Here is a 23,341-nt window from a genome sequence, read left to right on the forward strand (position 1 = left end):
CTACTAATAGATATGCAAAGAATAAAGAGAAAGGAGTCCAAGTATGTCACTAAAGAAAGCCAACAATCCATGAAAGAGAGCAAGAGAAGAAAGGATCAGAGGAAAACTACAAAAACAATGACAAAACAGGTAACAGAATGGCAATAAATACTTATCTATCAATAATTACTTTGAAAGCAAATGGGCCAAATGCTCCAATCAAAAGACGTAGGGTGACAGAATGAATAAAAAAAAAAAAAAAAAGACCTGAGGTGCCTGGGTGGTGCAGTTGCTTAAGGATCTGACTCTTCATTCTGGCTCAGGTCATGATCTCAGGGTTGTGAGATTGAGCCCTACCTCTGGCTCCATACTGGACATGAAGCCTGCTTAAGATTCTCTCTCTCTCCCTCTGCCCTTCCCCCCCACTCCAAAAAAAAAAAAAAAAGGCCCATCTATATGCTGCCTACAATGGACTCACTTCAGACCAAAGACACCTGCAGACTGAAAGTGAGAGGATGGAGAAATATCTATCATGCAAATGGATGTCAAAAGAAAGCTGGAGGGACGCCTGGGTGGCTCAGTCGGTTAAGCGTCTGCCTTCAGCTCAGGTCGTGATCCCAGGGTCCTGGGATCAAGTCCCGCATCAGGCTCCCTGCTCCACGGGGAGCCTGCTTCTCCCTCTGCCTCTGCCTCTCTCTCTCTCTCATGAATGAATAAATAAAATCTTTAAAAAAAGAAAAAAAAAAGAAAGCTGGAGTAGCAAACTTATATAAGACAAAACTGACTTTAAAACAAGACTGTAATAAGAGACAAGGACACTCTACAATTATAAAGGGAACAATCCAACAAGAAGATACGCAATTATAAATATTTATGCACTCAACATGGGAGCACCAAATACATAAACATAACAAATAAACATAAAAGAAGTAGTAGATCCTAATACAATAAGAGTAGAGAACTTTAATATCCCACTTACATCAATGGATAGATCATCCAAACAGAAAATCAACAAGGAAACAGTGGCTTTGAATGACACATTGAACCAGATGGATTTAACAGATACATTCACAACACTGCATCCTAAAACAGCAGAATACACATTCTTTTCAAGCGCACATGAAACATTCTCCAGAATAGACCTCATATTGGGCCATAAAGTAAGTCTCAACAAATTCAAAAAGAGCAAAGTCATAACATGCCTCCTTTCTGACCAAATGCTGAAACTAGAAATCAACCACAAGAAAATATCTGGAAGACCACAAATACACAGAAGTTAAATAACATGCTACTAAACAGTGAATAGAACAACCAAGAAATCAAAGAGAAAATCAAAAATTACATGGAAACAAATGAAAATGAAAATACAAAAAGCCATAACATATATTGCATTATTTGTTTCAGAGGTATAGATCTGAGATTCAACAGTCTTGCACAATTCACAGCGCAAAAAAAAAGAAGAGGATAGCAGGAGGGGAAGAATGAAGGGGGGGAAATTGGAGGGGTAGATGAACCATGAGAGACAATGGACTCTGAAAAACAAACTGAGGGTTCTAGAGGGGAGGGGGGTCGGAGGATGGGTTAGCCTGGTGATGGGTATTGAGGAGGGCACGTTGTGCATGGAGCACTGGGTGTTATGCTCAAACAATGAATCATGGAACACTACATCTAAAACTAATGATGTAATGTATGGGGATTAACATAACAATAAAAAATTTTTTAAAAAATACAAAAAGCCAAAACCTTTAGGATGCAGCAAAAGTGGCTCTAAGAGGGAAGTTTATAGCAATACAGTCCTACCTTAAGAAGCAAGAAAAATCTCAAATAAACAACCTAACCTTACACCTAAAGGAGCCAGAAAAAGAACAAACAAAACCCAAAAACAGCAGAAGGAAGGATATAATAAAAAATTGCAACAGAAATAAATGATATACAAACCAAACCAAACAAACAAAAAAAACAATAGGACAGATCAATGAAACCAGGAGCTGATTCTTTGCAAAAATAAACAAAATTCATAAACCTCTAGCCAGACTCATGAAAGAGAGAAGGAGAAAGAGAGAGAGAGGGAGAGAGAGAGGACTCAAACAAAATCAGAAATGAAAGAAGAGAAATAACAACCAATACCACAGAAAAACAAACTATTGTAAGAGAATATTATGAAAAATTATATGTCAACAAATTGGACAACCTAGAAGAAATGGATAAATTCCTAGAAACATATAACCTCCTAAAAGTGAAGCTGGAAGAAACAGAAAATTTGAACAGACTGATTTTAAACAAGGAGATGGAACCAGTAATCAAATAAAACTCCCAACAAACAAAAGCCAGGACCAGACGGCTTCACAGGCAAATTCTATCAAACATTTTAAGAAGAGTTAATACCTATTCTCAAACTATTCCAAGCAATTGAAAAGAAAAAACTTCCAAATTCATTCTATGAGGCCAGTAATACCCCGATATCAAAGCCAGATAAAGACCCCCCTACACATACACACACACACAAACACACAAAAGAGAACTACAGGCCATTATCTCTGATGAACATGGATGCAAAAATTATCAATAAATACTAGCAAATCAAATCCAATGGTACAGTAAAAGAACCATTCACTACAATCAAGTGGGATTTATTCTTGGGTTGCAAGCGTGGTTCAATATTCACAAATCAATCAACATGATACATCACATTAATAAGAGAAAGGGTAAAAACTATATCCTCGTTTCAATAGATGAAGAAAAAGCATTTGACAAAGTACAACATTTATTTATGATAAAAATCCTCAACAAAGTAGGTTAGGAGGGAACATACCTCAGCATAATAGACCTCATATGAAAAAGCCACAGCCAATATCATGCTCGAAGGGGAAAACTGAGAGCTTTTCCCCCTAAGGTCAGGAACAAGACAATAACATCCACTCTTACCAATTTATTCAACATAGTCCTGGAAGTCCTAGCCACAGCAATCAGACAACAAAAAGAAATAAAAGGCATCCAAAATTGGAAAGGAAGAAGTAAAACTTTCCTTATTTGCAGATGACATGACACTGTATAATAGAAAAACTTAAGACTGCACCAAAAGATAACTAGAACTGATAAATGAATTCAGTAAAGTCACAGGATATAAAATCAATGCACAGAAATCTGTTACATTTCTATACACTAATAATGAAGCAGCAGAAAGAGAAATTAAGAAAACAATCTCATTTATAATTGCACCCCAAATAATAAAATACCAGGGATAAACTTAACCAAGGTAAAAGACCTGAAAATTATAAAACCCTGATGAAAGAAATTGAAGATAACACAAACAAATGGAAAGATATTTCATGCTCATGGAGTAGAAGAACAAATACTGTTAAAAGATCCATATGACCCAAAGCAATCTACACATTTAATGTAATCTCTGTATTGAAATACCAAAGGCAGTTTTCACAGAACTAGAACAAATAATACTAAAATTTGTATGGAACCACAAAAAAAAAAAACACCTATATAGCCAAAGCAATCTTCAAAGAAAAACAAAACTGGATGTATCACAATTCCAGACTTCAAGTTATATTACAAAGCAGTAGTAATCAAAACAGTATGGCACTGGCACAAAAACAGACACAAAGATAATGGAACAGAAAAGAAAACACAGAAATAAACCCACAATTATATGGTCAAGTAATCTTTGAAAAAGGAGCAAAGTATATATAATAGGGAAAAGACAGTCTCGTCAACAAATGATGTTGGGAGAACTAGACAGCTACATGCAAAAAAAATGAAACTGCACTACTTTCTTATACCATACACAAAAATAAACTCAAAACTGATTAAAGACCTAAATGTGAGACCTGAAACCATAAAAATCCTAGAAGAGAGAAAAGGCAGAATTTCTTTGACATCAGCAGTAGCAACATTTTTCTAGATATTTCTCCTTAGGCAAGTGTAATAAAAGCAAAAATAAACTACTGCAACTTCATCAAAATAAAATGCTTCTGCAGAGCAAAGGAAACAATCAACAAAACTAAATAGCAACCTACAGAATGGGAGAAGATATTTGCAAATGACAAATCCAATAAGGGGTCAGTATCTAAAATATAAAAAACCTGATACAACTGAACACTCCAAAATGGGCACAAGTTATGAAGAGACATTTCTCCAAAGAAGAAGAGGGCTAACAGACACATGAAAAGATACTCAACATCACTCATCATCAGGGAAATACAAATCAAAATTACAATGAGATATCACCTCACACCTATCAGAATAGCTAAAATCAACAAACATAAGAAACAACAGGTGTTGGAGAAGACGTGGAGAAAGGGAACCCTTGTGCATTTTTGGTGGGAATGCAAACTGGTACAGGCACTGTGGAAAATGGTATGAAAGTTCCTCAAAAAGTTAGAAATAGAACTATCCTATGATCCAGTAATCACAGAACTGGGTATTTACCCAAAGGAGACAAATATACTAACTCAAAAGGATACATGCTCCCCCATGTTTTTAGAAGCATTATCTACAATAGCCAAATTAAAGAAACAGCCACATCTATTGACTAATGAATGAATAAAGAAAATGTGGTGTGTGTGTGTGTGTCTGTGTTTTTATATACAGTGGAATATTACTCAGCCATAAAAAGGAATGAAATCTTGCCATTTGCAACAGCATGGATGGAGCCAGAGAGTATTATGCTAAGCGAAATAAGTCATTCCTGAAGACAAATACCATATGATTTCATTTGTACACAGAATTTAAGAAACAAATGAGGAAAGGGAAAAAAAGAGAGAGAGAGAAAGACAAACTAAGAAACACACCTTAACTATAGAGCATAAACTGTTGGAGGTGGGAGTGGGGATGGGTAAAATAGGAGATGGGTATTAAGGAGTCACTTGTGATGAGCACTGGATGATGTATGGAATTGTTGAATCACTAATTGTACACCTGAAACAAATATTACACTGTGTGTTAACTACACTGGAATTAAAAAAAAAATGTTTATGACTAAACCTAAAAAAATGTGGAAGACCTCAGAGAAATTTATACATGTTATTTAGAGAAATCAAAAAAGACTTAAGGAAATGGAGGGATATAACATATACCATGTTCATTGATTGAATGATTCAATGTTGTCATCATGAATGACAATGAATCAATATTGCCATTCCCCATCATCATGGGATATGTCAGCTCTCTTCAAACTAATCTACAGATTCAAAGTATTTCTTTTTTTTTCCTTCTTTATTGTGTAAATGGAGGGTTGAACCTCTTAATCTCATTTACCTATTTTGCCCACCACCCCCTTTCCTGGCAACCACCAGTTTGTTCTCTCTATTTATAAGTCTTGTTTTGTTTTAGATAGCACATGTAAATGATATCATATGGTATTTATCCTTTCCTGTCTGATTTACTTCATTTAACATAGTACCCTCTAGGTCCATCCATGCTATCACAAATGGTAAGATTTCATTCTTTTTTTATGGATCAGTAATATTCTATTGTGTGCGTGTGTGTGTGTATATGTGCACGCGCACATACACACACACACACACATACACATACCACATCTTTACGCATTCATCTATTGATGGACACTGAGGTTGCTTCCATACCTTGGCTGTTATAAATGCTGCAATGAACACGAATACATATATCTTTTCAAATTAGTTTTCTAATCAAAATCTCAGCAAATGTATTTGTGGAATTTGACAAGTTATTTCTAAAACTTAAGTGGAAATACAAAAGTTAATTTTAAGCAAGAATTAAAGTAGAATGGTTAATCAAACTGAAGACTATTCACTAAATTGAATACTACATAACAATGAAAGTAATTAGCTATAGCTACATGCAACATGGATGAAATTTATAAATAGAACATCGAGCAAAAGAAGCCAAACATAAACAAGAATATATGTATGATATCACTTCTATAATTTTCCAAACAACAGGCAAAACTAATCTATAGTGTTTGAAATCAGGATAGTATTACACCTGGGGATTAGGTAGTGATTGAAAGGTAAAATGGGGGTTTCTGTGGGTCTAGTAATTTTCTGTTTCTTGATTCTTGTGTTTGTTAACATGGGTAAATTATTTCATGGTGTACACTTAACATTTACACTGTTTTTTTAATGTGTTTTTCTTAAGATTTTATTTTTAAGTTAGCTCTATACCCAGCATGGGGCTCGAACCCATAACCCTGAGATCAAGTTTCATGCTCCACCAGCTGAGCCAACCAGGCGCCCCTACACAGTTTCTTGATTTGGTAACATTTACACACACATCAAAAAGAAAAAAAATAAGGAAGTTTTTTATATACTGATAAGGAATGATCTTTAGAATAAATTACAAAGATAGTGAAACAAGATACAAAACTGTATAACATGCTATAATTTGTGTTACAGAAACATGTATATTCATATTTGCTTATATATACATAAGGCAAAAATTATGTTACATATAATTGCCTTTATGTGTACATAATAAATCTCTGGAAAGATATAGTAAATAAGTAAGCTTGCCTCCATTGATGGGGACTAAGTGTCCAAGGAACAGGAGTAAAAGATAAATCCTTCATTGTATATACAACTTACATCTTTTGAATGTCAAACCAGGTAAATATGTTAATTATTCAAGAAAATTTAAAAATAAACATAATGCAAATTACCTTTATAAAGCAATAGTATATTTTAAATTGGGGTTGTAAACTTCCCCAAAAGCCAACTCTGATGGATCAAGTTTGTTAGATAATTTCATAAATTATAGGGTTCTTAAAATATTCCTTCCCTGCAGCTTAGCTAATATTCCTTAGAAGTACTCTGATGATATCAAAGCAGAACACCACAAATAGAAAAAAATAACTCCGATATAATAAGTACAAATAATTTAATGTCTGTATGTCATAGACTATCTATTGAATTTTACTTGAAAACCATATAAAACAATTCTAAGTTTTTCCCATTATACAATTTATGATCAGTGATAGCAAGGACTATTAAGATGCCTAAAATATGAATGTCTTATTTTATTAATTTTCAGATCATGTAGCACAGAAATCAAAACAGTTGTTCTTCCATATTTAGCTTTAAAATCAGATTTGCAAGGAATCCAAGGATCATTCCCCAGAAGCAGCTGAAATATCTAAACCTATTTCTCAATAGTTACTGCCTTCAAAGAATATGAGACCAAAGGTTGAAGGTGCCTTATGAAAAAATAAATAAAAACCTAAAATGTATAGCATAAGCTATATAAATATATATATGGTACAAACATAAGGATATATAGAAATTTACATAGTTAACTGGCTAATTTAAGAAGGCTTAGAGTTCCAAAAGATGCTTGGTTATTAAATTCTCCTTTACAGACCTAAGCCTCCATTCACCATACATTTAAAAATATTTCCCTCCCTACAGTAAATTGTGATAGTTAATGATTATTTCAATTCAAGATAATGATAACTTTCAAATTTAAGATAATGAATTTATCTTTGTCAAAAAAATAGATATCATACTTTTGTAAGCATTAAAAGAAGCAATGCCTACAAATTTCTATGATTCTATATGTCCAAAAACTGTCAGCTTGGTTTTTTATGTTGCTAACAGGTAAATCCAAATCAATTAAGATAATAAAATTATAACTGAAAAACATCACCAGCAATTGTTTCCTTCCCCACCCCCCCAAAAGGGCCATAAAAGGGGCCAGAACATTTCCTTCAACATTCCAACTGTGAGGGTGAAAAACCTATTTTGTTCATCTACACAAAAGTGTAAGGCCAGATCTACTCAAATCATCGAAACAAATAAATAAAAATCTTACAAGCAGAGAAAGAGATAAAATCAATATGTCAATATCTGCATAGGTAATATTTTTAGTGATAAAAAACAGGAATAGTACAACTCTTGATGATCTTTAAATTTTTTAATATCCTGAAATTTCTGCTATATTACTTTAAAATTTAAGATAAAATAACCAAAATTAGATCCAATCTAAATAAAGAAATTCCATCTAGTTTTAGCAGACATCTAAAATATAAATTTCCTCCTCTCAAAATATACTGGATATAATAAATACAATATAATTGATGGTGAATCCTAAAACACTGTAGACATAACATTCATGAATATCGAAGGTTAATGATTTAAATAGTACAGTATGCACACAAGTGAAAAAAACTTCAGGTAAATAAAAGAATGTCTGCATAACTGCCATCGTTTTTCCTCACATACTTATAAAAACAGATTTACTTCTTTAAACTCTGTCCATATAGTGATGATTCCTTATTAAACTACTACCATTCAACAAAATAAAATAAGCACTATCTTGAGTTCTTAGCAGTGACTGCCTGCCTCCATTATTCACCTACCTCAGTTTGAATAGTACTTGCTAATCTGTGTAAATTTACTTCTCAGGGGTTTCTTTTTCTTTCATTAACATCAAATTTTCCTGTGATGGCCCTTCTCATTCACTGCAAAGAGTTAGATTGTTTTCCAAATAATAAACAAATATCAGGTTATTTTTCAGTTAAATTACAGAGACAGATAATGAAATACAAATTTTACTTATCTCCAGGGGGATTATCAGTTGAGTAGATGTAAATTATGTTCTAGGTCTAATTGACACCAACATTAGAAACATTAAAGTTTGGTAATTTGTTACAAATAAAATCTAGTAAATTTTCCCATATCCATTCATTTAATTTTCTCTTTCTGATTATTAATATTTCATTCTAAAATGGGAGAATTGAAATTCTGATCAAATTACCATCTTGGAAAACATTAAGCTTGTATGTGTAGTATTGCTCAACACCTAGTACCAACATTTTTGGAATCTAAAACTTTTGTCTCAGGGTTTTTTTTTCATGTTAAAATATTTAAGCAAAAGAGTTTAGTGTAGGACATAACTGCCACGATCAAAAGGTGTAAAAAAACATTTAGTATTTACTTGACTTTTAAAATTTTAGGTCTGAGTTTTCAGCACCATGGCCTAGGGGGAAAAAAATGCATCACTGCTGCAGTGCCAGTTTATAGCAAGAACAGAAATGGTAGGAGTTCCCCATTAGATGATTGAATCTAATCAATTACGAATTTTCTATGAAAATAAACTACTATAAAAGCAAGCATAACATCAAATTATTCCAGGTATTAAGATTCTGAAAAAATCTAGTCTTTCAAAAGTTAACCTGAAACTTCTCAGGAAATACTTTTCTCATACATCAAGAAATTGTTTAACTCAGACATTCTTACCGTTCTCGGTTAAATTTAAGAGAATGAAGAATAGCTGGCCTTTTTTGTCTAAGATTCCACAAATGAAGGGTATCATCTGAACTTGCACTAACCAAAGCACCCTGAAACAAAAAAGAAGACAAAGCAAGTGAGTGACTTCCTTAAGAGTTTTATTTAAGCAAAAACAACAAGCTAATTCACTGAATTTTTCACTACTTGAAGAGTTATTTGTATCTATATAACCTAGAAATATAAGGAAAAACAATTGTACAAACTTCAATCAGGAAGGCTAAGAATGCTGAGTAGAAGGAAGTGAACTACTACATATAGATTGGTCTGGATGACTAGCTCAAGTCATATGCATTTACCACTAGAGAGAATTAATTATTGTAAGTGTCATTAGGACTATTAAGGATTTTTGTATTTTCTTTGGGAAAAACTAAGTTTAATTTTCTTGTCTCTAATATTCACACACATACTATGTAGCTTCCAGAAAAGAAAATATCCAACCCAGTTTTAAAATTGCAATCTGGTCACATAAAAATTCATCATTTGTAAGGATTTTCTGTACAGTTGGAAAGTATATATCCTTTCTAAAAAGTATACTTGGTATAATTTATTTTCAATAGGTAACATTTCAAAAAGCTTCATCTATGGGGCACCTGGGTGGCTCAGTTGGTTAAGCATCTGCCTTTGGCTCAGGTCATGATCCCAGGGTCCCAGTTCAGCTCCCTGCTGAGCCGGGAGTCTGCTTATCCCTCTCCCTCTGCTTCTGCCCCTCCCGCCTCTCTCTCTCAAATAAATAAAATCTTTTTAAAAAGAAAAAAAAAGCTTCATCTATGATGAAAGAAAACATCTTTAATAAAAGAAAATGTTTCTCCAGCTAGAAATCAGTATAACTATAAAAATAATACCAATTTTTTACATTACATCCAAATACAGATGAATTATATTTCAAATACAATAGGCTATTTTCTACCTCTTAATATGGCAGACACCATAAGGGCAGATAACTAGTGGCCATGTATGATTTCATACATATATATGCTTAAACTATTTACTTGAGTTAAGTAAGAACATCTTAAACTATGTCAGAAGTTTTATGAGTTTCCCAGCTAAAAATGCCAATGCTTGCCCTATGACGAAGCCTGAAGGTACTCTAGAGTACTGACTATGTTCTATAAAAGAGATCTTGCAGAATCATGGTATCCTAATATACCCAAAATTCTTTTCATATTATCCAAAGTAATCTGTTACAAGTAACCTTTCATAGTTTATAACATCAACTACATATATTAAATGATTATCCCATTTAGATGATCAGATATAGTTATACTGAAATTCCTAAGATTTATTTCTTCTTTAGGAATTAAAAGAGAGAAGATAGAAACTGTTACAGAAGAACATTTAGATTCCTAAGATAAAGATGCTCATGTATCCTATCATGCTTCTCTTCATATTGTGTACCTGTGATTTTAGACTCAATAGCTTTTAAAACACAAATTGTAATCCAAGAGTATACCCATTAAAATATATTAAAAATGTATATAATTTGCATATTTGTATGTAAGTATATAAATACACATGCTAAAAGAGTTATATGTTGACATATACATTTTAACATGAACTCAGAGATAATTACATTCCATGCAATAAAATATATTCTATATATGCCTTGAGGAATTTTATGTTTGTTTGCTTGTTTTATTTATAAACCATCTCCAAATGTTACTTATATACAAACTAGAATGTTATTAGGATTGCTTACAAGTGCTTGATAAGCTCATTTCTTTTCTTTCTTTCTTTTCTTTTTTTTTTTTTTTTTGATACAGGATACTGATCTCCTTTCTAAGGACAATGGAAATTCACTTAGAATAGGGTGAGGATAGAACATGATATTTGAAATTAATAAAACATTCTCTAAATAGTTATGTGCTATACAAAAGACATAATATGCCAAAGGCAATGGAATTAAAGGCAGCATATATTCAATAATATATAATAATAATAGCCAAATAAATCTAGGAAGGAAGTATTATTAGTTCTATGATAAAAATAGGAGACAACTTATCATTTTGGAGGGATGTGAATAGGACCACTTAGCATAACAACACCAACAGAGAATATAAGACACATGAAAGTAAGCACATCAGCAAGGTGTATAGGGCTTATTTACAAAAGCAAAGTGAATCTATAAGAAGCACAAGTAATAAAGATCTACGAAAAGATTAAAAGCCGAATAAAAACACCAGCTATGAGGTCAGAGACTAGGAAGTTTGGGAAAAGGTAAAGAAATTGAGTGTGAGAGGAGAAAAGATGGTGGAAGAATAGGGGACCCTATTCCAACCAGTCCCCTGAATTGAGCTGGATATCTACCAGACCACTCTGAACCCCCATGAAATCAGCCTGAGATGTAAAAAGATAGATCTGGATCTCTACAAAAAGAGTATCGCAGGTGGTTGGTGTCAAGGTATGAAGTGGGGAGCCATGATTCTGAGGGCAGATTTTGGAAGATAAACGGAAGGGGGAGGGAGGCTTTGGGAGCCTGCACTACTGGTGCGTGAAACCCTCCCAGGCTGGGGATGGGGCACAGACTTGCAGACCAGTAGCATTGAGGAAAGGACTTTAGGGCAGCCCCCCGACTGAAACCTGGAGCCTGGGGCCATGCATGGGAACTGGGGGCAACTGGCGGTTTTAGAAGCACAAAGGGGGAGATGTGCCTGGACCTGGAAGCTGAGGGGCACACAACCCAGGATGCTGCAGTTTTTAGCAGCACAGACAAAAACGTAGATAGAGTGGCCCGGAGAGCTCAATGAAGAGCAGACTGTGATCTTTCTGTTCTGAGACAGAGGGTTAGAAATGGTCTCTTCTGCTCTGACTCTTGGAAGAGACACAGAAAGCCACCAGGGAAAGCCACCAGAGCTCCATCTTCCATGCCAACAGACCTCAAAAGAAAGCTGGTGTAGCAATTCTTATATCAGAGAAATTAGATTTTAAGCTAAAGACTGTAGTTAGAGACACAGAAGGACACTGTATCATTCTTAAAGCATCTATCCAACAAGAAGATCTAACAATTGTAAATATCTACACCCCCAACATGGGAGCAGTCAACTACATAAGCCAACTGTTAACCAAAATAAAGAGTCATATTGATAATAATACATTAATTGTAGGAGACCTCAATACTCCACTCTCAGCAATAGACAGATCATTTAAGCAGAAAATCAACAAAGAAACAAGAGCTTTGAATGACATACTGGACCAGATGGACCTCATAGATATATACAGAACATTCCACCCTAAAACAACAGAATACTCATTCTTCTTGAGCACACATGGAAATTTCTCCAGAATAGACCACATACTAGGTCACAAATCAGGTCTCAACTGATACCAAAAGTTGAGATTATTCCCTGCATATTCTCAGACCATAATGCTTTAAAATTGGAACTCAATCACAAGAAAAAAATTTGGCAGAAATTCAAACACTTGGAAGCTAAAGAACACTGCTCAAGAATGTTTGGGTCAACCAGGAAATCAAAGAAGAACCTAAACAATTCATGGAAACCAATGAGAATGAAAACACATCAGTCCAAATCTATGGGATACTGCAAAGGCAGTCCTAAGTGGGAAATACATAGCCACCCAAGCCTCACTCAAAAAAGGGAAAAAACCAAATTCACCAACTAACTTTACACCTTAAAGAACTGGAGAAAAAGCAGGAAATGATGCCTAAGCCACATATTAGAAGAGAAATAATTAAGATTAGAGCAGAAATCAATGAATTAGAAACCAGAAACACAGTAGATCAGATCAATGAAACTAGAAGCTGGTTCTTTGAAAGAATTAATAAGATCGATAAACTATTGGCCAGACTTATCCAAAAGAAAAGAGAAAGGACCCAAATTAATAAAATTATGAATGAAAGTGGAGAGATCACGACTAACACCAAGGAAATAGAAACAATTATTAGAAATTATTATCAACAACTATATGCCCATAAATTAAGCAACCTGGAAGAAATGGATGCCTTCCTGGAAACCTATAAACTCCCAAGACTGAAACAGGAAGAAACTGACAACCTGAATAGGCCAATAACCAGTAACGAGATTGAAGCAGTGATCAAAAACCTCCCAAAAAAGAAGAGTCCAGGGCCTGATGGATTCCCTGGGGAATTCTACCAAACATTCAAAGAAGAAATAATACCTATTCTCCTGAAGCTGTTTCAAAAAATAGAAACAGAAGGAAAACTTCCAAACTCATTCTATGAGGCCAGCATTACCTTAATCCCAAACCAGGCAAAGACCCCATCAAAAAGAATTTCAGACCAATATCCCTGATGAATATGGATTCCAAAATTCCCAACAAAATCCTAGCTAATAGGATCCAACAATACATCAAAAGGATCATCCACCACGACCAAGTGGGATTTATCCCTGGGAAGCAAGGGTGGTTAAAAATTTGCAAATCAATCAATGTGATAGAGCACATTAATAAGAGGAGAGAGAAGAACCATATGGTCCTCTCAATTGATGCACAAAAAGCATTTGACAAAATAGAGCATCCTTTCCTGATTAAAACTCTTCAGAGTATAGGGATAGAGGGAACATTCCTCAAGTTCATAAAATCCATCTATGAAAAACCCACAGCAAATATCATCCTCAATGGGGAAAAGCTGAGAGCCTTTCCCTTAAGATCAGGAACATGACAAGGATGCCCACTCTTGCCACTATTGTTCAACATAGTACTAGAAGTCCTAGCAACAGCAATCAGAAACAAAAAGAAAATAAGGTATCCCAACTGGCAAAGAAGAGGTCAAATTCTGTCTCTTCATAGAAGACATGATACTTTATGTGGAAAATCCAAAAGACTCTACCCCCAAATTACTAGAACTCATACAGCAATTCAGTAATGTGGCAGGATACAAAATCAATGCACAGAAATCAGTTGCTTTCCTACACACTAACAATGTAACTGTAGAAAGAGAAATTAGAGAATGGATTCCATTTACAATAGCACCAAACACCATAAGATACCTCAGAATAAACCTTAACCAAGGAGGTAAATGATCTATACTCTAGGAACTACAGAACACTCATGAAAGAAATTGAAGAAGACACAAAAAGATGGAAAAATATTCCATGCTCATGGATCAGAAGAATAAACATTGTTAAAATGTCTATGCTACCCAGAGCAATCTATACCTTCAATGCCATCCCGGTCAAAATTCCAATGACATTTTTCAAAGTGCTGGAACAATAATCCTAAAATTTGTATGGAATCAGAAAAGACCCTGAATCTCCAAGGAAATATTGAAAAAGAAAAACAAAGCTGGGGGCATCACGTTGCCTGATTTCAATCTATATTACAAAGCTATGATCCCCAAGACATCATGGTACTGGCACAAAAACAGACATATAGACCAATGGAACAGAAAACAAATGTGAGTAAAAAATATGAGTCCAGAAGGCCTTAAGAAGCCTTTAACTGATGGAAGATCTGTAACTTTTCTGAGCTTTTTAAATACATACTCTGTCTTTAGGAAGTTCCTCATCACCATAGGTCTATAGAATAGGGATAGGGTAGGGAGCCAATTGTCATAATAGCTATGGATACATAAATAAATACAAATGCATATATGTACCAATAAATATATCTGAATATAGATAGATCGATCGATCGATTGATAGATAGATAGATAGATAGATAGATAGATAGATAGATAGCAGAGCCCATAGGTAAATAACTGAAAAAGTTATTTCCTGAAAGATAAGGGCAAAACATGAAGTTAATACTGATTATAAAATTTGAATTAGTATGCTGAAGAAAAGTTTAGTAGTCGATGGAGCAATTAGAGTTTTGGTAATTTTTTAAAAACATGTAAATAATTAATCTGCAAATTATGCTGCATAATAACAGAATCTTCTGATATATGCAACCTTTCTCCTTTAAAATATAATAAATTGACAAATACTGAAGTAGTCTTTTATAAGAAATGTGACCCTGAATAATATTGCACACATATATATCTTTAAACATTTAGAATATATAAAAAATAACATATTTAAATACAAATATATTTTATATATAATATAAAAAATCACATCAACTAATGTAGTGTGTATATGTACGTCTCTGTGATAAATAGTCAAGAAAATCCTTACCTCATTGATCAAGAATTGGAGCTGCAGGACAGCTGCACCACTTTCATGTTGGCAATAACAATCAACGCCAGGTCTCCCAAGTCTAATATATTAAAAGTCAAGGATTCTAACATTTTAATTAGTACTAATATTAATGAGTAAAGTAAAAACTAACTTACCATCTAGTGTTTTGCTTTTTAGTTATCCTTATTTTTGTAAATAAAGAGTCAAAAAATCTTAGTTGATACAAATTACATTATATAGCATAGGACATCAACAAAATGGCCAAATAGGACATTTCTTGCACATATCACCTCCTTGACAACAATAATTTGCCACTCATGCACAAACAAAAGTGCCTTCCTGGGAGCTTCCAGATCTAGATAGGAGACTGTGAAATCACAGTGCAGTCCAAGAATGAAGAGAGTTGTTCTGAGAAAGCAGGCTTACACCAGGCAGCTGATTTACTGACTGTAGTCTCAGCTACAGAAACAGAAATACCTCTGTACCCCTGAAAACTCAGCTATAGGTAGCCTATTCAGCTTGGGGTCTGTCACCAGCATGTACTATATGCCAAGCGATCTGGAAGCATCACCCACACATTAAGTGATAGTCATACAAACCTCATTTCAGCTGTGGATCCAGAAGTGGTATTTGAACCAGCTCAAGCTCTTCTTGGCTGCAGTGCAGGAGCCCCTGGAGGTAAGCCCACCAAATTCAGGCAGATCAAAGATCTGAAATGGCCTTGTAACTGGGCTCCAGCCCATCCCAGCCACAGTCTAGGAACAATCTTGCTGGTACAGGGACCCTGTTGGAGACACTCTTGTCTGTGCCCCTAGAGATCCTGAAAGGGCCCTATATGTGCTCCATCTTCCTCACAGCAACAGTCAGTCAGTATGCCAGCAGTCCTGAGGGTCCAGGGTCCCAGCAGAAGACATTCCCATCTGTGAATCTGAAGATCTGGGAAGGGCCTCATCCTCTACTCCCCACCCTTCCAGTCACAGTCCACAGGTAGGCATGCTGGCATGAGAACCAGGCTGCAGACACGCCCATCTGTGCTCAGAGGGATCCTGAAAGGGCCAATATATGAGCCCAGCCTCCTCCCAGTCATAGTCAGGGAACAGTCCTGAGGGTCCAGGGTCCCAGTGGGAAACATTCCTGGATACAACCCTGATGACTCTGAAAGGACCTTATATTCAGCTCCAGATCCTCCAACAGCAATCTATGAATAGTCCTGCTGCCATAGAGACCTAGCAGGAGACACTCCTGTTTGTATTCCCAGAGATCCCTATACTGGGTACCAGCCCCTCCCAGCCTCAATCCATGAGCAGTCCTACAGGCACAGCGACCTGGTAAGAGACACAACTGTACCCTAAAAGATCCTGAAAGGGCCCTATACTTGGCTTGAGCCCCTCTGGCCATGGTCAGGGACCAATCCAACCTATCCAGTGACTTGGAGGGAGACATCCCATCTGTGCCCCCAGAGCCAGGTCTGCAAACCTTAATCTTGGCTGTGGAATGTGAAACAGCCCAGAGGCTCAGTTCCAGCACCTCTCAGCCACAGTTCAGGACCAATCCTGCCCACCCAGGGAGCCATCCAGTAATGAGGCAACAGTTCTCCCAGGTATCTGATGGGAGCCACACCTACCATTTACCTGATCATAGGCCCACTGACTGTTTACCTGATAATAGGACCCACATGTGGACCTTTGTCTAGTACCACTCTACTGATAAGGTACTAGAGGTAACAGTTGCATGCACCCAGGGACCAGAAGTGATCCACACTGGCCTAAGCCGTGGTTAACAAGCCCAACCACAGACTCCACTGCAGAACTAGTAATAGCCTTGTAACTGGCTCCAACACAGCACATCAAAGCAGAGCTTCAATAACAGCCCTGATCACACAAAAGAATTAGCAAACACAAAGACAAATCATCTGAAATTAACCACTTAGAGGAACAAGAAGAAGGAAGAGTGAAGAAAGCCTAAGTAAATTATGGGATACCAACAAGCAAATGGGCACTTGCATCATGAGAGTCCCAGAAGAAAAAGAAGAGGAGAAAGAAGCAGAAAGATCATTTAAAGAAAAAAACAGCTGAAAACTTCCAAAATCTTGGAAAAGATATACACATCCAGGTACAGGAAGCTCAAAGGAACCCAAGCAAGATCAACCCAAAGATTACACTGAGAAGTAATATAACCAAAATGCTTAAAGACAAGGAGATAATTTTGAAAGCAACAAGTGAAAAGCAATTTGTCACTACAAAGAAACCCACATAAGATTATCAGTGGATTTCTCTGCAGAAATCTAGCAGGCCAGGAGTTAGTGGAATGATATATTCAAAGTAATGAAGGAAAAAAAAAACCTGCCAACCAAGAATACCATACCAAGCAAAACTGTCTTTCAGAAATGAAGAAAAGATAAAGACATTCCTGGACAAAGAGTAGCTAAGGTAGTTCATTACCACTAAGCCTGCTGTTACAAAAAATGTTAAAGGGAGCTCAAGCTGAAATGAAAGGACACTATGTAACAACATGAAAACAAAAGCATAAAACTCATTCGTAAGAGTAAATAGTTAAATTCAGAATACCTCAGTACTGTAATGGTGGTATATAAATCACTTTTATCTCTATTATAAAAACTGAAGATAATATTTAAAAAATTGTAGCTATAATAATTTGTTAATGGATGCACAGTATATAAAGATGTAAAATGTGACAATAGCATAAAATTTGGGGGGAGGAGAAGTAAAACTGTAATTTGTATGTGATTGAAAGTGAGTTGTTATCAGCTTAATTTAGACTATTCTATCTCTAAGATGTTTTACATAAGTCTCATCGTAACTAAAAAGAAAAGAAAATCTATAGTATTTACATAAAAGTTAAAGAGAAAAGAATTAAAGCACATAAAAATATATACAAAAAATAACACAAATTAAGAGATGAAGAAAAGAACAAAGGAACTAAAAAATTCAGAAAACAATTTAAAAATGGCAATAGTAAGTACTTACCAACCAATAATTAATTTAAATGTAAATAAACTAATTCTTTAATCAGAAGACACAAAAGTGGCTAAATGGATAAAATACAAGATCCAAAGATATGTGGTCTATACAAGACACTCTCTTTAGCTTTACAGATACACACAGGCAGAAATTGAAGGGATGGAAAAAGATATTCTATGCACTATACTGATGTCAGATAAAACAGACTTTTAGTCAAAATCAGTGGCAAGAGGAAAAGTTGACATAGTGATAAAGGGGTCAATTCATCAAGAGGATATAACAATTATAAATATATATGTACCAACACTGGAGCACCTATATATTTAAAGCAAATATTAGAACTGGAGGGAGAAATAGAAGGCAATACAATACTAGTAAGACACTTAAATACCCCACTTTCAACATCAGAGAAATCATCCAGACACAATTAGTAAGAAAACAGTGGACCTAAATAACACTACAGACCAAATGGACCTAACAGACATATAAAGAACATTCCATTCAAGAAACCAGAATTGACATTCTTCTCAAGTGCACACAAAACATTCTCCAGGATAGATCATATCTTTGGAACACAAAGCAAGAAGATTGAAATTATTTCTAATATCTTTTCTGACCACAGTGCTATTACACTAAAAATCAATAACAGGAGGAAAATTGGAAAATTCACAAATATGTGAAAAGTAAACAACACGATTCTGAACAACTAATGGATCAAAGAAAAAACCAAAAGGGAAATCATATAATATCTTGAGACAAACGGAAATGAAAACAAAACATACCAAAACTTATGGGATACAGGAAAGCAGTTCTACAAGGAAATTTATAGCAACAAATGCCAAAAATAAGAGAAAGATCTCAAATAAACAACCTAATTTTACACCAAAAGGAACTAGAAAAAGAACAAACTAAGCCCAAGTTAGCAGAAGCAAGGAAATAATAAAGATCAGAGTGGAAAAAACTAAAATAGAGACTAAAGAAACAATAGGAAAAAAAAATCAATGAAACTACTAAGAGCCATTTTTTTGGAGGGATAAACAAAATCAACAAACCTTTAGCTGGAGTAATGAAGAAAAAAGAGAAGACTCAAATAAACTTATAAATGAAAGAGAAGATATTACACATTATCCCACAGAATTACAAAAAATCATAGAAGCTACTATGAACAATTATATGTAAACAAATTGGATAACTGAAAAGCAATGGATAAATTCCTAGAAAGAATGAATTATGAAGAAACAGAAAATCTAAACAGACTAACAGTGACTAAAGGGATTGAAGCAACAAACAAAACCTCCCTCGGGGCAACTAGGTGGCTCAGTTTGTTGACTGTCTGACTCTTGGTTTTGGCACAGGTCATGATCTCAGGGTCATAAGATCGAGCCCCAGGTCAGGCTCTGTGCTCAGTGCAGAATCTGCTTGAGATTCACTCTCCATCTCTCTCTGCCCTTCCCCCTGCTCACACTTGTGCTCTCTCTCTCACTCTCTCTCTCAAAAATAAATAGGGGCACCTGGGTGGTACAGTCAGTTAAGCATATGACTCTTAGTTTTGGCTCAAGTCATGATCTGAGGGTCATGAGACTGAGCCAGGTGTTGGGGTCCATGCTCAGCGTGGACTCTGCTTGAGATTCTCTCTCCCTCTCCCTCTGCCCCTCCTGCTTGTGCTTGCTTTCTCTTTCTCTCTCTCTCTCGCGAATACATAAATAAATCTTTAAAAATAATAATAAAACAGGGGCACCTGGATGGCTCAGTCGTTAGGTGTCTGCCTTCGGCTCAGGTCATGGTCCCAGGGTCCTGGGATCAAGCCCCGCATTGGGCTCCCTGCTCTGCAGGAAGCCTGCTTCTCCCTCTCCCACTACCCCCTGCTTGTGTTCCCTCTCTCGCTATGTCTCTCTTTGTCAAATAAATCTTAAAAAAATAAAAATAAAACAAATAATAAAACAAATAAACAAATCTTTAAAAAAAAAATCAAAACCTCCCAATAAAGGAAAGCCCAAGACCAGATGGTTCCAGAGAACATTTAAAGAATTAATGCCTATCTTTCTCAAAGTCTTCTAAAGGAATGAAGAGGAGAAAACACCCTTAAACTCAGTTTCCAAGGTCAACTTTACTTTGATACCAAATCCAGATAAGGATAATATAGGAAAAGAAAACTACAGCCAATACCCCTGATGAACATAGATGCAAAAATTCTTTCCAAAATATTAGCAAACCAAATTCAACAGCACACAAAATGAATCAGACACCAAGACTAAGTAGGATTAATCCTTGAGATGCAAGGATGGTCCAACATACATAAATCAATAAATGTGATACAATACATTAACAAAATGGAGGAGAAAAATCATGATTCTTCAGAAGATGCAGAAAAAAAATTTGACAAAATCCAACACCGTTTCATGAAAAAACTCTCAATAGATTGGGTATAGAAAGAACATACCTAAATATAATAAAGGCCATATATCACAAGCACACAGCTAACATCATACTTGATATAAAAAATTGAAAGCTTTTCCTCTAAAATCAAGAAGACAACAGTGCCCACTCTTATCACACCCATTCAGCATAGTACCAGAAGTCCTAGGAAGAACAATAAGACAAGAAAAAGAAATAAAAGGCATCTGAGTCATAAAGGAAGAAGCAATATTGTCTCTTTTTGCAGATGACATAATATTATACATAGAAAATCCTAAAGATAATAGCAAAAAACACTAGAACTAATAAATGAATTTAGTAAAGTTGGAGGATACAAAACCAACATACAAAAATCAGTTGCATTTCTATACACTAAGAACAAAATATCAGAAAGAAATAAAGAAAACAATCCCACTTACATCAGCAAAAAACAAAAACAAAAAACAATAAAATACGTAGGAATAAATTTAACCAAGGAGGTGAAAGATCTATAAAATAAAAACTATAAGGGCACCTGGGTGGCTCAGTTGGTTAAGTGATTGCCTTCAGCTCAGGTCATGATCCTGGAGTCCCAGGATTGAGTCCCATATTGGGCTCCCTGCTCGGCAGGGAGTCTGCTTCTCCCTCTGACCGTACCGCCTTTTGTGCTCTGTCTCTCTCCAATAAATAAATAAAATAAAAATAAATAAAAAATAAAAACTATAAGATAATAAAAGAAATTGAAGAAGACACAAATAGAAAAATATCTTGTGTTCATGACTCTTAAGAGTTAATATTGTTAAAATGTCCATACTATTCACAGCTATGTATAGATTATCAAAATTCTAGTTTTTACAAAAATAGAAAAAAAAATCCTAAAATTTATATGGAACTAGGAAAGACCCCAAATAGCCAAAGTACTTCTGAGAAAGAAGAATAAAGCTGGAAGCATCACAATTTCTGATTTCAAATTGTATTAGAAAGCAATAGTAACCAAAACAGTATGAGTCTAGCATAAAAGCAGATACATACCAATAAGACAGAATCAAGAGCCCAGAAATAAACCCACCCATATACAGTCAACTGATATTTGACAAGGGAGCCTGGAATACACAATAGGGAAAGGACAGTCTCTTCAATAAATGCTGTTGGGTGTATTCTATATATATAGATGGATATTCACATACAAAAAAAAAGGATGAAATTGAACCTCATTCACATCATTCACAAAAATTAACATGAAATGGATTAAAAATGTAAATGTAAGACCTAAAACCACAAAACTACAAGAAAACAGAGGCAAAAATCTCCTTTACATTGACCTTGGCAGTGAGTTTTTACATATGACACCAAAAAGCACAATCAACAAAAGCAAAAATAAACAAGCAAAACTACATCAAACTAAAAAGCTTCTGTATAGGAAAAGATAATTGAAAGAATGAAGAAGTGACCTGTATGATGGGAGAAAATATTAGCAAACCATATATCAGATAAGAGGTTAATATTCAAAATGTATAAAGAATTCATAAAAATCAAAAGCAAAATTTTTTAAAAATTGGACAAAGGGCCTGAATACATTTTCATAAAGACATACAAATGGTCAATATGTATATAAAAAGAGTCTCAGTATCAATAATCACCAGAGAAATGCAAATCTGAAACCACAATGAGCTATTACCTCACACTTGTTAGAATGGCTATTAAGAGATAAGAGAAGATGGAAAGTTGGCAAAGTAGGAAGACTTTAATCATCCCATGAATAAGATGAGATAACACTAACATCAGTGTAAATAACACAGAAAATAAGACTGGCAGAACAAACTCTACAACTAAAGGTAGAGAGTAGGCCACATTGAAGAGCTTAGGAAGAGAGGAGATGTGGTGGGAAGCTAAATGGATCATGGGCTGTCCACAAGAGGGAGAGCGCATCAGGCAGAGAAAGGAGAGAAACAGACTATCACACTGGGGAGCCCACATGAGGAAGATGAAAATCCCCATAATATTTGGCTTTGAAAACTAGAGGGGCCAAATTTTGTGAGTTCTTACAATCAGCATGACTTAAAGCCTGGAATTTAATCAGCCACTCAGTTCTGCAAGAGCCCACAGGGGATAGGAAGCTGAGTCCCCACTCTTAAAGAGACAGCACTATAAACAGCCCACAGAGATATAGCACAGAAGCAACAGTTTGAAAAACATCTGGGGCAGACTGGAGGGAGAGTTATTTACTAATCTCAGAGCATGTCTGGAGGGGCAGGTTTCACTAGGGGACTTCTCCAGGAACAAAGGAGCTGGCTGGCATGCACCATTTCTTTCCTCCACCTACCCCCCTCCCCCCAGCATGAACCCACAGCCATCTGTGGGAACCAGTACAGGCGCAACATTCACTACTTAACTTGCTTTCTCCAAGGCTGGATCACCAGGCTTTGGTGGATCCACCCTTTCCAGGAACACTTGACTCAGTCATAGCACTGTGGGTTCCCTCCCCCAGAAGACCAGCACAAATCTTGCCAACACATGATTCCTGACCTGCATGCTTTGTGGGCCTCAGTCCCTGTGGCAGTGGTGGGCCACTTCCTGCAGAAGATCTCCATGCACCATGTTAAAACCATGGGCCCTA

At 35.6% G+C, this 23,341-nt stretch overlaps 1 protein-coding gene across 1 annotated transcript in view; it reads right to left on the minus strand.

Annotated features, from left to right (window-relative positions):
• Positions 1–23,341, minus strand: part of STXBP5L (syntaxin binding protein 5 like) — a 428,660-nt gene that overhangs the window by 281,558 nt on the left and 123,761 nt on the right. The window contains exons 4-5 of the mRNA XM_035000065.1: positions 15,347–15,428; positions 9,204–9,304 (exon numbers count right to left, since the gene is read on the minus strand). Of these exons, the coding sequence (XP_034855956.1) occupies positions 9,204–9,304; positions 15,347–15,428 (183 nt within the window). The remainder of the gene's footprint in view (positions 1–9,203; positions 9,305–15,346; positions 15,429–23,341) is intronic.

Source organism: Mirounga leonina, unplaced genomic scaffold (genome assembly GCF_011800145.1).
Source record: "Mirounga leonina isolate KUSES-001 unplaced genomic scaffold, KU_Mleo_1.0 Mir_115, whole genome shotgun sequence".
Classification (NCBI taxonomy): domain Eukaryota; kingdom Metazoa; phylum Chordata; class Mammalia; order Carnivora; family Phocidae; genus Mirounga; species Mirounga leonina.